The 15,029-nt window shown below is 48.1% G+C and overlaps 1 protein-coding gene across 1 annotated transcript; it reads left to right on the top strand.

Annotated features, from left to right (window-relative positions):
* Window positions 1-421: 421 nt before the first annotated feature.
* Window positions 422-14,522, top strand: serpinc1 (serpin family C member 1). Its single transcript, XM_033028330.1, has 7 exons — window positions 422-785; window positions 2,877-3,273; window positions 4,007-4,222; window positions 5,708-5,845; window positions 11,258-11,651; window positions 12,221-12,285; window positions 14,252-14,522. Exons 2-7 carry the CDS (start codon window positions 2,878-2,880, stop codon window positions 14,444-14,446), a joined length of 1,404 nt encoding a protein of 467 aa, XP_032884221.1. The 5' UTR covers window positions 422-785; window position 2,877; the 3' UTR covers window positions 14,447-14,522.
* The last annotated feature ends 507 nt before the right edge of the window (window positions 14,523-15,029 follow it).

Raw genomic sequence — 15,029 nt, forward strand, 5'->3', positions numbered from 1 at the left:
AGGGATAAGGGAGTGTGGGAGTTTGCCTTGTGACGGACTGGGCTGTGGAGCGGGCCTGGGTCAAGGAGCCTTTCCATGAGGCTGAGCGCATGGACCAGACGCAGCCTGCAGAGGCGGAGGAGGAGGAGGAGGGCACCAACAGCCACGCTTGGCCAGGCCGACCCTGCAACGCCACCAGGACAATGGGCCTTTATGGTCAGGTCAAGAGCCCTGCACTTATAACTGGAACTTGAAAATGGCGCCAAAACTAACAAGTATCTGAGATGCTGAAAATGGCGCCAAAACTAGATAAGTATCCGAGTTGCTTATCTAAGGTGCTTCTCTAAGATATATCTAAGTGGTTATGTACAGTGATATTTGTACTGAACAGTATCGTTACACTGGTGCAGTTAAGGTGAAAGATCATATGATCTTAGGTTAAGGTCGACTTCCAGAAACAAAGAGCCGCCGACCATCTCAGGGTACGGTCAGAGATACTTGCAACTTTCCAAATCCCTGCCGTGGCTCCTCCTCCGCTACCCCTTGTCCGGCTGGGAGAGGTCAGAGGAGCAGGACGTAAGGGTTAACCGCGAGTTGAAACTTGTTTGCGGTGCAGCTTCACCCAGCCCGCAGTTTGCTTTTGATGTTTGCACAAGTTCCGCAATCTCTAGCGACCTGCGGGGTCAGCATCACAACCACGGACCCGTCGACTTGTCAGCTGTCTCCGCGCTCATTCTGATTCAGGGAACTCTTCACCGTTTAACTTCAAACTTCACGGCTGGAGTGAGATTGAACCACGTTCACAGGTAAACGGGGAAGGTCCTGCTCCAGGTTCCAGGGGGCGTCGTGACTTGGGACAGAGACGGGAGGCGAGAGGAAGAGGGTTACATCTCCTCCGGTTCTGTACAGTGGTTTGGGGAGCAGACTGTACAGAGAGGAGAGGTCCTGGCTCAGAGCAGGTCTGGTCGCCTACCTGAGACACAAAATGCTGGAGCAATTTAGCGGGTCAGGCTGCATCTCTGGAGCCCGCGGTTGGCGAGTCTAAGAGGAAGGGACAGAGAAGGATTGGAGGGGAGGGCATCAGGAGATTACAGCAAGGAGGACATTAGGACAGGTCGGGAATTGGGGGAGGGTTTGCGGAAAGGAAGGGAGTTTTGGCGAAGTCGGGATTGGATTGAGAGGGAGGAATCGGAGAGAGCAGGGATTGGGAGAGGAAGGGGTCGGGGGAGAGTAGGAATTGGGAGAACACATCAGGAGCAAAGGGATCGCGGGAAATTGATGGGGGAGTTTGGGGCAGGGATCGGGAGGTGGATTAAAGGGGAAGGGATCGACGGCGAAGATAGGGAGAGGCGAGGAATGTGCGGGAGGGTGCTGGAGGGGAAGGGGCCGGAGGGAGGGGTGGACGAGGGATGAACTCGGTGGACATGAGGTCTTGGCCCGGATGCCCTCTCCGGAGATCCCTCCTCCCCGTCGAAGCTCCTGCAGAGAAATACCTCTCTCACCGGCCGCCCTGTGTCCCGGTGGAATAGGGAGTGTGAGGATCGAGGGGTCCCGGCCCGGGGCACCCGCTAGTCCCTCTGCTGTTGCTGTCTCCCACAGTGCGGCGCTCCCTCTATACTGCCCCTCCCACAATGGAGCGCTCCCTCAGTATCACTCCTCTCACAGTGGGGCGCTCCCTCAGTATCACTCCTCTCACAGTGGGGCGCTCCCTCAATGCTGCTCCTCCCACAGTGCGGCGCTCCCTCAATACTGCCCCTCTCACAATGGAGCGCTCCCTCAATACTGCCCCTCCCACAATGGAGCGCTCCCTCAATACTGCCCCTCCCACAATGGAGCGCTCCCTCAATACTGCCCCCACAATGGGGCGCTCCCTCAGTACTGCGTGTGGGGGTGGGGATTAGTGGCAGAAATGATGGAGACTTTACAAGACTTTTGGCAAGGCACATAGACATGCATTGACATCATGTTTGGCACAGACATTCACAAATTCACGTTATAGGAGCCCATCGAGTCTACTCTGCCAATCAATCATGGCTGATCTCTGCCTCCTAATCCCATTTTCCTGCCTTCTCCACATAACCCTTGACACCCATTCTAATCAAGAATTTGGCCATCTCTGCCTGAAATATATCCACTGACTTGGCCTCTGCAGCCCTCTGTGGAAACGAGTTCTACAGATTAACTACCCTCTGACTAAAGAAGTTCCTCCTCACCTCCTTTCTAACAGAGCGCCCTTTAATTCTGAGGCTATGACCTCTGGTCCTAGACTCTCCCACCAGTGGAAACATCCTTTCCACATCAACTCTATTTATGCCTTTCATTATTGTGTAAGTTTTAGACATTATGGGTTGAAGGGCCTGTTCCTGTGCTGTACTGTTCTATGCTCTACGTACTGCCCCTCCCACAGTGCAGCAGTCCCTCACTTGCTTTACCGTATCACAACATAGTCATGCAGTGTGGAAACAGGCCCTTCAGCCCAACTTGCCCACACCTGCCATCATGTCCCATCTACTCTAGTCCCACCTGCCCGTGTTTGGCCAATAGGTACATGGATAGGTTTGCAGTGATATGAGCCAAACGCAGACAGGTGGAACTCTGGTCCTCTATACCTGTCCTATCTATGTAACTGTCCAAATGTTTCTAAAACGCTGCAATAGTGCCTGCTACAACTACCTCCTGCGGCACCTCGTTCCATACACCCACCACCGTTTATGTGAAAAAGTTACCCCTCAGGTTCCTATTAAATCTTTCCCCACCTCATCTTAAAATATCTCAATATGATTACAGTGAAGTTCTATGGGTGTGCTGAGGTTATACAGAGGTACAGTGGATGTGCCAGTGTCCATGAAATTAATGACTACCTGTACACCTCCCCCTTGCCTGCTTTGTCCGTGTAGGATGAAGTTCTTCTGTGTGCTGCTCTGTGCTGTGTTGGTCATGGCTGCCCTGCCCTCTACTGCCAATGAAGACAGGTTGTCCCACTGCAACATCAAACTGAGGGACATCCCGGGTCAACCCATGTGTGTGTACCGGACTCCGGACAAGGCCGCCCAGCCGACTGAGACACGGCAGAAGGCCGGCCCGCAAAACGCCAAGAAGCCTCCGGGCAACACAAACCCTCGGGTCTGGGAGCTGTCTCGGGCCAACAGCAAGTTTGCCTTTGAGTTTTATAAACGCCTTGCCAACTCGAAGAGCAATGGCGAAAACATCTTCATGTCGCCACTCAGTATCTCCACCGCCTTCGCCATGACTAAGCTGGGCGCCTGCGGCGATACTCTACAGCAGCTGATGGAGGTGAGTGCCCACAACCCGCAGGGAGGCGAGAGGAGAGGGGTTTAGGCATTGGCATGGAGTAGGAGTATGTTAATCCCTGTACTGCTGGGCCGAAGGGCCAGTCCCTTCAATTCCTGAACCCAATTTGTTCTTGGCAGACACAACTATCACACCACTGAGTGAGGGCCGCACTGTGGGAGGGGCAGTACTGAGGGAGTGCTGCACTTGGGAAGTGACATTAACATACACAACCTGGCAACAGGCTGCATCTGGAGATATTGGAGCAGATGATGGAATGTCTGTTTAGTTTAAAGATACAGCTGGAAACAGACCTTTCAGTCGACCTAGTCCACACTGACCATTGATAATCACCCATTGACACTAATTATACGGTTATCCCACTTTCACATCCACTCACTACACCTGAGGGACAATTTCCCAGAGGACAATTAACCTACAAACCCGCACGTCTTTGGTATGTGGGAGGGAACTGAAGCACCCGGAGGAAGCCCACACGGTTACAGGGAGGACTTGCAAACTCCACACAGACAGCCTATGAATGAAAGGTAGACAAAAATGCTGGAGAAACTCAGCGGGTGAGGCAGCATCTGTGGAGCGAAGGAATAGGTGACGTTTCAGGTCGAGACCCTTCTTCAGACCTATGAATGAAGGTCTCCCCCACCCGCTTCCCTTTCCTCCCTCCCTTTTCCATTTCCCCGCTCCCATCTCCCTTTCTTCTTTCCTCCTTCTCCAGGTCTTTAGATTTGACACCATCACAGAAAAGACCTCGGACCAAGTGCACTACTTCTTTGCCAAACTTAACTGCCGGCTTTACCGCAAAGCCAACAAGTCGTCGGAACTGGTGTCTGCCAACCGCCTCTTCGGGGACAAGTCGCTGACCTACAACAGAACCTTCCAGAACATCAGTGAGGCAGTGTACAACGCAAAGCTGATACCTGTCAACTTCAGGGTGAGCGGGGAAATTGCGGGAGGAGGGGGGGGAAGCGGGAAAGGGAGATAGATGGCAGGAAAGTGGAAGGAAAGGAGATGGGGAAGGGGAAGAGCAACTGTGGAAGAGAGGGGAGAAGAAGAGGAGAGCTGCTCTAAGGAAGCCATGGCAGGAAAGAGGACAGGAGTGGTGGGGATTAGAACTCCATACATGTGGGAATGAGGTTTGTGGGAAAAACAATACAATACAATACCATTTATTGTCATTTGAGCCTCAGTGAGGCTCAAACGAAACTCCGTTTCCACAGCCATACAAACAAAGACAATTTCCTACAGACATACACACAATTTAATTCACACAAACATCCATCACAGTGAACCCACTATGATGGAAGGCAAAGTCTTTTCTCTCCCCTGTTCTCCATTTCTCTCCCGATGTCCAAGCCCAAGGCGGGCGATGGTAAGTCCCACGGCCATTTTAGGCCGTGCCGGGCGATTTACGGCCCCGCTCCCGGTCTAAAAGTCACAATGTTGGAGGCCCCGGCGGGCGCTGGAATGTCCCACGGCCATGAAGCCGCGCCGGGCGATGTACGTCCCCGCTCCGGGTCGTTCCAACCTCGCGACACGGGCTGGAGAAGTCGCGTTGCGGGAGCTCCGGGAAGCGGTCTCTCCCCCCGGACCTGCGAGCTCCCGATGTCCCAGTCCACCGGACCTGCGGCTGCATTGCTGGAGCCTCCGAGCCCCAGGAGTCGAGTCGCAGCAGTGAGTCACCACCGCTTCCCACGCTCCGAGGCCGGCCAGCCCCACGATGGTGAGTAGTCCGCAGCTCCGCAGTCTCCCGAGCCCCCGGGTCGTTCAGGTTGGAGGCTGCTCCACGGTGCTAGGCCCCAACGACAACGGAGACCCGACAGGGAAAATGTCGGGTCTCCCGGACAGGGAAGAGATTTTAAACAGTTTCCCCCTCCCCACCCCCCCCACATATACACATTTAAAACCAGTATTAAAAAAAACACCAACACTACATTTAACTAGACAAAAAATAAAAAAAAGACAGACAGGCTGTAGGGGCCGCTGCAACGGGTGAGTCGCGCCGCCAAAACTCACCTCCCTTCTGTGGACCACTGGGCTGAGGAAAATCCTGAAGTGCCTCTGCTCCTCCCTGGGAGATCTGGCAGTCAACTTGCGAGAGGTCCATTAAGAGGTGCTCCTGCCATTGCCAGGATAATTCTTGGGCTGTTGTCCTAGGAACCATATCAACAGGACCACATCTACTATCTTGCATAGACATTATGTGTTAAGAAGTGGGGGGGGGGGGGGGGGGGGGGGCAGCCTGCTACAATACCTCAACCATTGTGTAAAATCCTGTGGGACCTTGCTGTGCATAGATTATGCTTCCCTCCTGATAAACAATGACTAACCCACAGCAAAACGTCTCCTCCGGCTGCGAGGCATAGGGACGACTTGAGGCAGTTGAACACAGAGAGTAATTATGGTATTTCTTTGGTAGGAGAAGCCCAAGATTGCCAGGAACTTCATTAACGCTTGGGTGGCCAATAAGACTGAAGGTCTTATCAAGGGCGTCATCCCTCCAGATGCAATAACTCCCTTCACCACCTTGGTCATCATCAATTCCATCTATTTTAAGGTGAGCACCCATCTCCAGCATACCTGCCGACCTCCCCAAACCCCTGTGTCTCTGATTGTTGAGGGATATGAGATCTTCCAGGCTTTCTCAGGAGTTGAAAGAGCCAGAGATCTCTTATGTCAGCTCTCTGTAACTGTTGTTTTGTTCCAGATGTTTCCTGGACAGGCCCGAGCCAAATTCCATAGTTCTAACAAGGTGAACATAATAAAGTAGCACAAGGCACTGGAACAGAAGGAAACATTTGAGCCAGTTTTGCCACTCAACAAATTCATTTTGGGTCTGCTAGTTCACCACCCTTTCCATGCACCATCTTTACACAGCCTCTTGGTGTGGCTGCAGTTGGAGTAGTGTGTGCAGTGTTGGCTTCCTCACTAAATAGAAATGTGTATGTTCAATGGGGTCTCGCTTCCTTCTTCCAAACTAGAGTTTAGAAGGATGAGAGGGGATCTTATTGAGACATATAAGACTATTAAGGGTTTGGACACGCTAGAGGCAGGAAACATGTTCCCAATGTTGGGGTAGTCTAGAACCAAGGGCTACAGTTTAAGAAGGGGTAAGCCATTATCTCTGGATACTCTGATAGAGTTCAACATGCAGTCACTTCCACCAAATATGTCCAGCATCACAGACTGGTTATGTTTCTAGCCGGATCGACAGAAAATGCTGGATAAACTCAGCAGGACCAGCTGGAGAGAAGGAAAGGGTGACGTTTTGGGTCGAAACCCTTCAGAAGCATTTTGTATCTATGGGAAAGATCAAAAATTTCACGTATCATCCAACTCAGTATCCTGTACCTGCCTTCTCTCCATACCCCCCGATCCCTTTAGCCACAAGGGCCACATCTAACTCCCTCTTAAATATAGCCAATGAACTAGCTTCAACTACATTCTGTGGCAGAGAATTCCACAGATTCACCACTCTGTGTGAAAAATGTTTTTCTCATCTCGGTCCTAAAGGATTTCCCCTTTATCCTTAAACTGTGACCCCTTGTCCTGGACTTCCCCAACATCGGGAACAATCTTCCTGCATCTAGCCTGTCCAACCCTTTGAGAATTTTGTAAGTTTCTATAAGATCCCCCCTCAATCTTCTAAATTCTAGCGAGTACAACCCGAGTCTATCCAGTCTTTCTTCATATGAAAGTCCTGACATCCCAGGAATCAGTCTGGTGAACTTTCTCTGCACTCCCTCCATGGCAAGAATGTCTTTCCTCAGATTTGGAGACCAAAACTGTACGCAATACTCCAGGTGTGGTCTCACCAAGACCCTGTACAACTGCAGTAGAACCTCCCTGCTCCTATACGCAAATCCTTTTGCTATGAAAGCGAACATACCATTCGCTTTCTTCACTGCCTGCTGCACCTGCATGCCTACTTTCAATGACTGGTGTACCATGACACCCAGGTCTCGTTGCAGCTCCCCTTTTCCTAATCGGCCACCATTTAGGTAATAGTCTACTTTCCTGTTTTTGCCACCAAAGTGGATAACCTCACATTTATCCACATTATACTGCATCTGCCATGCATTTGCCCACTCACCCAGCCTATCCAGGTCACCTTGCAGCCTCCTAGCATCCTCCTCACAGCTAACACTTCCCCCCAGCTTCATGTTATCCGCAAACTTGGAGATGTTGCATTCAATTCCCTCGTCCAAATCATTAATATATATTGTAAATAGCTGGGGTCCCAGCACTGAGCCTTGCGGTACCCCACTAGTCACTGTCTACCAATCTGAAAAGGACCCGTTTACTACTACTCTTTGCTTCCTGCTTGCCAGCCAGTTCTCTATCCACATCAATACTGAACCCCCAATACCGTGTGCTTTAAGTTTGTATACTAATCTCTTATGTGGGACCTTGTCGAAAGCCTTCTGAAAGTCCAGATATAACACATCCACTGGTTCTCCCTTATCCACTCTACTAGTTACATCCTCGAAAAATTCTATAAGATTCGTCAGACATGATTTACCTTTCGTAAATCCATGCTAACTTTGTCCAATGATTTCACCACTTTCCCAATGTGCTGCTATCCCATCTTTAATAACTGACTCTAGCAGTTTCCCCACTACCGATGTTAGACTAACTGGTCTGTAATTCCCCGTTTTCCCTCCCCCTTCCTTTTTAAAAAGTGGGGTTACATTAGCTACCCTCCAATCCTCAGGAACTACTCCAGAATCTAAAGAGTTTTGAAAAATTATCACTAATGCATCCACTTTCTGGGGCTACTTCCTTAAGTACTCTGGGATGCAGCCTATCTGGCCCTGGGGATTTATCGGCCTTTAATCCATTCAATTTACCTAACACCACTTCCCGGCTAACCTGGATTTCACTCAGTTCCTCCATCTCATTTGACCCCCGGTCCCCTGCTATTTCCGGCAGATTATTTATGTCTTCCTTAGTGAAGACAGAACCAAAGTAGTTATTCAATTGGTCTGCCATGTCCTTGTTCCCCATGATCAATTCACCCGTTTCTGACTGCAAGGGACCTACATTTGTTTTAACTAATCTTTTTCTCTTCACATATCTATAAAAGCTTTTGCAGTCAGTTTTTATGTTCCCTGCCAGTTTTCTCTCATAATCTATTTTCCCTTTCCTAATTAAGCCCTTTGTCCTCCTCTGCTGGTCTCTGAATTTCTCCCAGTCCTCTGGTAGGCTGCTTTTTCTGGCAAATTTGTACGCTTCATCTTTTGTTTTGATACTATCCTTGATTTCCCTAGTTATCCACGGATGCACTACCTTCCCCAATTTATTCTTTTGCCAAACTGGGATGAACAATTGTTGTAGTTCATCCATGCAGTCTTTAAATGTGTTCCATTGCATATCCACCGCCAACCTTTTAAGAATCAATTGCCAGTCAATCTTGGCCAATTCACGTCTCATACCCTCAAAGTTACCTTTCTTTAAGTTCAGAATCCTTGTTTCTGAATTAACAATGTCGCTCTCCATCCTAATGAAGAACTCAACCATATTATGGTCACTGTTGCCCAAGGGGCCACGCACAACAAGACTGCTAACTAACCCTTCCTCATTACTCAACACCTAGTCTAGAATAGCCTGCTCTCTCGTTGGTTCCTCTACATGTTGGTTTAGAAAACTATCCCGCATGCATTCCAAGAAATCCTCTTCCTCAGCACCCCTGCCAATTTGATTCACCCAATCTATATGTAGATTGAAGTCACCCTTTATAACTGTTTTACCTTTGTTGCACGCATTTCTAATTTCCTGTTTGATGCAATCCCCAACTCCACTACTACTGTTAGGTGGCCTATACACAACACCCACTAGCGTTTTCTGCCCCTTAGTGTTTCGCAGCTCTACCCATATAGATTCCACATCCTCCAAGCTAATGTCCTTCCTTTCCATTGCGTTAATCTCCTCTCTAACCAGCAACGCTACCCCACCTCCTTTTCCTTTCTGTCTATCCCTCCTGAATATTGAATATAAAGATATCTTTATTCTTGTACTCAGATCACAGAACAGTACAGTGCAGGAATAGGCCCGTTGGATCACAATGTCCATGCCAGACATGATAACAAGTTAAATTAATCTCCTCAGATTGCACGTGATCCATATCCCCCCTTTCCACACATATCCATGTGCCTATCTCACAGCCTCAGTCATAGTCAGAAAGCTCAGAAACAGGCCCTTCGGCCCAACTCGCCCACACCAACAAACATGCCCCATTTACACTAGTCCCACGCCTGAATTCGGCCCCTATCCCTCTATCCTCTCCATTTATCTAAATGCTTCATAAATGTTTTTAACTGCTTAACCGTCACTATTGTGTCTGCCTCCACCACCATTCCCAGCAGCACATTCCAGACACCACCCTCAGTGTAAAAAAAACTTGCACAGAACACGTCCTTTAAACTTTCCTCTCTCAGCTTAAAGTTAAGTCCTTTGTTATTGGATTTCCCACCTTGGGAAAAAGATTCTGACCGTCTACCCCATCTATGCCTCTCATAATTAAAAAAAACTTAAATCAGGTCTCCCGCATCCTCTGGCATTTCAGAGAAAACAATCCAAGTCTGTCCAACCTCTCCCTGTAGCTAATAGCCTCCAATCCAGGCATAATTCTGCACCCTTTATAGAGCCTCCACATCCTCCCTCTAATGGGGCAACTAGAACGGCACGTTATAATCCAAATGCCACCTAACAAAGTCTTCTAAAGCTGCATCATAACTTCCTGACTCTTATACAATGCCCTAATCTAAGAAAGCAAGCATACCATGTGCCTATACCACTCGATCGACTTTTGTTGCCACTTTCCGGGTGTTATGGACTTACACCCCAATACCTCTGTACATCAATGCTATTAAGGGCCATGCCATTTATTGTATATTCTCCCCTTACATTTTATCTCCCAAAGTGCAACACCTCATATTTGCTCAGATTAAACTCCATCTGCCATTTCTTCGGCCATTTCTGTAGCTGATCTATATCCCGCTGTATACTTTGACAACATTCCTCACAGTCCGCAAATCCTAAAATCTTGCTGCCATCTGAAAACCTACTAGCCAACCTGCCTTTGTTTACATCCATGTCATTTATGTATATCACAAATAGTAGAGGTTCCAGCACAGATTTCTGCGGAACTCCACTCGTTCCCACGGAACTCCACACGGAAATACACAGACAACCAGCCTGAATATAGTCCTTCCACCACAACCATTTATTTTCTACCAGTAAACCAGTTCTGAATTCATATGATGAAGTCACTGTTAATCATGTCCATCTTCAGCTTCAGGATCATCCTACCGTGGGGGACTTTATCAAATGCCTTACTAAAATCCATGTGACAACATCCACTGCCCTACCTTAACATAAAGGCCAGCATTCCCTTGTCGATTCATTTCTTATACATGGCTCCTTCAGCTCTCTGCTCCCTTTTTCCCATCCTATATATTTCACAGAATGAACAGTGATAGGGGATCATCACATAAACTGGGTTTTGGTTAGAAGGTGCTCTCCCTGAGGACCCAGCCGTAGCCCCTCGCGTTAACCCGTTCTGTGGCAGAGACCTGCCTGGGCTGGCCAACCTATGGTTCCTGGCCTACATCTAGCCAAAGAACATGAATGCAAAGGACATCAAAGGTCCAGGTGACTGGAAAGGTTCATGGATCTCGGAGGATGCGGCAGAAGGAAATATTTTGCCGTAACTCCATGTTTCACGACCATCTCTGTAACCTGTGGTATGTGCCCATCTTCTGCTCTCCTCAGTTCCCACTCTGGCAGCCAGCAGCAACCTGAGTCCCGAGCACTGAGTTCATTGCTCCCTAAAGCCATCCTCTTGGACAGGTCTATGGTCACTTGTCGTCGTATTGCCTTAAACAAGTTGCTCTCTTGGCTTGATTTTTTTAAACTCTCATGATACGCCTGCAGGGCAGAGAGAAGAATAATGAATGTGTCTGTGCAGGGCCTGTGGAAATCCATGTTTGAGATGGACATGACTTCGCAGAGGCCCTTTGAGAAGGCAGCTAACAGCCAGTGCCAGGTCCCGATGATGCGGCAACAGGGTTCCTTCCGTTATGCCAAGTTCCCAGCAGACAAAATGAAGATGATTGAGCTCCCGTACAAAGGCGACGATGTGTCCATGGTCCTGTTGCTGCCCATGGCAGGAGGCAACCTGCAGGAGATCGAGAGCCGGTTGACCCACGAGAAGGTGGTGAGTTGGCTCAGCAGGCTGAGCACAGTGGAGGTGGAGCTCTCCCTGCCCCGCTTCCAAATCGAGGACACCTTCAGTCTGACCAACATGCTGAAGCAGATGGGCCTGGTGGACCTGTTCAACGCAGAGAAGGCCAGTCTTCCAGGTATATCTCCTGCTACCATCTCACGCCACTCACTCCACTCCACCTCATTTCCCTCAGTAGCCTTCACTCCATCTCCCTCTCTAATCTCCACCCCGTCTCACTCCCCAACCTCCACCCCATCTCTCTCCCTCCTCTCCTGACATCTCCATCTGTAAAAGGGTTCCAAACCAAAACATCATCTATCCCTGTACCCTATTGATGCTGCCTGACGGTCTGAGTTCTTCTTTTGATCAAGATTCCACCATTTGCAGCTCTGTATTAGTCCATTGTACCTCCATCCATTTAGTTTCCTTTGTCTGGTCACTCCTGAACCCATTTGTTATCTCTGCATCCCTCCACAAAATGGCTCCTTCTTCTCCACCCTCACCAGGCCAAACTAACCAAAGCTTTGAACCATGCCGTCATGAACCACATTCAGCCATGCACATAGTGGGTGAGAACGACCTTGTTGCTTTAGGTTTTACAGCAGTGTGGAGCCTGTGGACTGTCCCAAACCATTGGTGTTTGCTTTTACAACTTACTGCGCACTATGTCCGATTGGGGGAAGGCTGACTGTGTTTATCTTACAGGAATAGTTGAAGGAATGCACACTGATCTTTACGTCTCTGATGCATTTCACAAAGCCTTCTTGGAGGTATGTTGTTTTAGTTCTTACTTGTTAATGAGCCTTAAGTTGACCTGACAGTTGCTCTATAGAAATGTAACATTGCAGCTGAAAAGTATATTGAAACCCTCTTGCTTGCATGCCTTTCTTGGATGCAACCACTTACGTTCTGCTTTACTGCATATTTATAACTCTCTGCTGTACAAATATTCGTGGCCACAGTTGGAAAGTCTCTGTCCCATATCCCACTGTAATATTCCAATTAGACAATGATCAGTTATAATATAATGTATATTATGTCATATATAATGTATAATATATATATATAACAATATACGTTTGCAAGTTATAAGAGCAGAATTAGATCATTTGGCCCATCAAGTCTACTACGCCATTCAAGCATGGCTGAGCTATTCTTTCTCTCTCCACCCCATTCTCCTGTCTTTTCCCCATTACCCCTGACAGCTAATCATGAATCTATCAATCTGCCTTAAAAATATCCATTGACTTGGCCTCCACAGCCGTATGTGGCAATGAATTCCACAGAATCATCACCCATCGCAGGAGTTGCCTGTATTGCAAAGTAATCCAATTTAGCTTGTTTATACATTCAAATCCCATTCAGAACTCTGATCCCTGAAAGTGGGTTAAGTAAAATAGCTGGATCCTGAGGACTGTCACATGCACAGTGGGAATGTGAGGTGCTGCTCCTCACACTTTCATTGGGCTGCGTTGATGCAGTTAGGATGCCAAAGACAGAGAGGTCAGGGTGCGATGGAATTGTTGAATTCCTATCTCACAGTCCGAGCCTCTTTTAGTCTGACAGATCAGAGAGAGCATTACCTCCGTAACTAATCTGTGCAAGAGCATCGCTTGCTGCCTTACTCAGTCTTGAATCAGACTCTACCTGGTCTAGACAGTCTGATGGAAGGTTGTGCACTCTCTATACTATTTTCTTTTTTTAAACTTTATTTTTCTTGTGTTTTACTGATTGTCCAGGCCAGGCACCAATGCAGGCCTGTAACTATAGATCAGTCAGCCTGAAACCTGTCGGTTGTAAATGCTTGAATCCATTATTAAGGAGGTAGAATTATACAGCATGAAAATAGACCCTTCAGTCCAATTAGGCCGTGCTGACTGAGGTGTCTTCCTGAGCTGACACCATTTGTGTGCATTTGGCCCATTTCCCCCTAAACCTTTCCTGTCCATGCACATGTTCAAATTTTGTTTAAATGTTCAAGAACAGTTTCTTCCCTGATGTCATCAGGAACTTGAGCAGACCTCTCGTAAACTAAGGATATATTCCCAAACTCTCAATCTACTTCTTTTCAGCCCTTATGTTTTTTTTAAATCTGCACTTTCTCTGTAGTTGTAACTAAATTCTGCATTTAACTTTAAAATGTGCTTATTTTTTCTTTTGAACTACCTGATGTGATATGTGGTTAAGATCTGCCTGGATAGCACACAAATCAAATATTTTCACTGTATCGCTGTACACATGACAAAAACACAATACCAATAAAGGGTCAATGTTGGAGTCAGATCTGCTCAACATAAATATGTCTGAAAAGCAAGTGGTGTAGAAGGCATTTATTATGGGACAGAGTAGAGGGAGCTTGACTCTGTATGTAACTCATGCTGTCCTTGCTTGGGGAGTGTGCGATGGGACAGTGCAGAGAGTTTTACTCTGTATCTGACTTTGCTGTCCCTGCCTTTTTTTTTTGCAGTGTAGCAGGGTTTTCACAACATGTTGTGATTATCTAGGAGGAAAGAACTGCAGATGCTGGTTTAAATCGAAGGTAGACACAAAATGCTGCAGTAACTCAGCGGGACAGGCAGCATCTCTGGAGAGAAGGAATGGGTGACTGTGCAGTGTAAAGGCTGTGTTGCATTGTATATTTGCCAATCCAACCGTATGCCCCTGCCCTGGGAGGGTTTGAGGGGGGTTCTGCGTCGTTGTGTTGGGTTGGACTAACATGGGGCACTTTGCTGGCAGGTAAACGAGGAGGGCAGCAAAGCTGCATCAGCTACGGCCGTGATGTTAATGGGGCGTTCGTTGCGGCCAAACCTGGAGATCTTCAATGCCAACCGGCCCTTCATCCTGCTGATTCGGGAAGTCGGCATCAACGCTATCATCTTCATAGGGAGAGTATCTGACCCCTGCAGTCCTCCACAGCAACGAGGGGAGTGAATGCCTCTGTTGTTATGCCAATAACACAAAATTAATCATGTGCTTACGGGGTTGTTATCTTATTAAAAGAAATTAAGAAAGATAGACTTTGCTGTCACTTCTTTCAAACCTCAGGGGCATTCAACAGCATCTCACAGTGAACAAATATAATCGGAAAGCAAAATACTGCAGTTGCTGCAAACCTGAAATAAAACACAAAGCTGGAAATGCTCAAGCAAGTTGGAAAGCACCTGCGGAGAGAGTTAATAATTCATCTGCGGAGATGCCGCCTGACCTGCTGAGTATTTCTTGCTTTGCTTCTGAAGTGCGATTGCATTGTCTTTTCCTCTTCTCCATCTTCACCCAGTCACTGAGGATCGAAGAAGACTTGCTTCCACTCCAGTTCTGTGGAGGCTCTCCTGCAGATGGGGCAAGAGTTGGCTGAAGTTGTTCGAGGTGCCTGCCATTTGCAATGGCTTCCGTGTGCTTGTGACAAACTGGTTCCCAGTGTTGTTCTGGGCACACATCCCCCATTCTGAGCAGGTTTGAGACGAGGGTTCCCAGCAGTTGATGGCGATGTTACACTCTTACAAAGATTCTGCAA

This window comes from Amblyraja radiata, chromosome 10, assembly GCF_010909765.2.
Source record: "Amblyraja radiata isolate CabotCenter1 chromosome 10, sAmbRad1.1.pri, whole genome shotgun sequence".
Classification (NCBI taxonomy): domain Eukaryota; kingdom Metazoa; phylum Chordata; class Chondrichthyes; order Rajiformes; family Rajidae; genus Amblyraja; species Amblyraja radiata.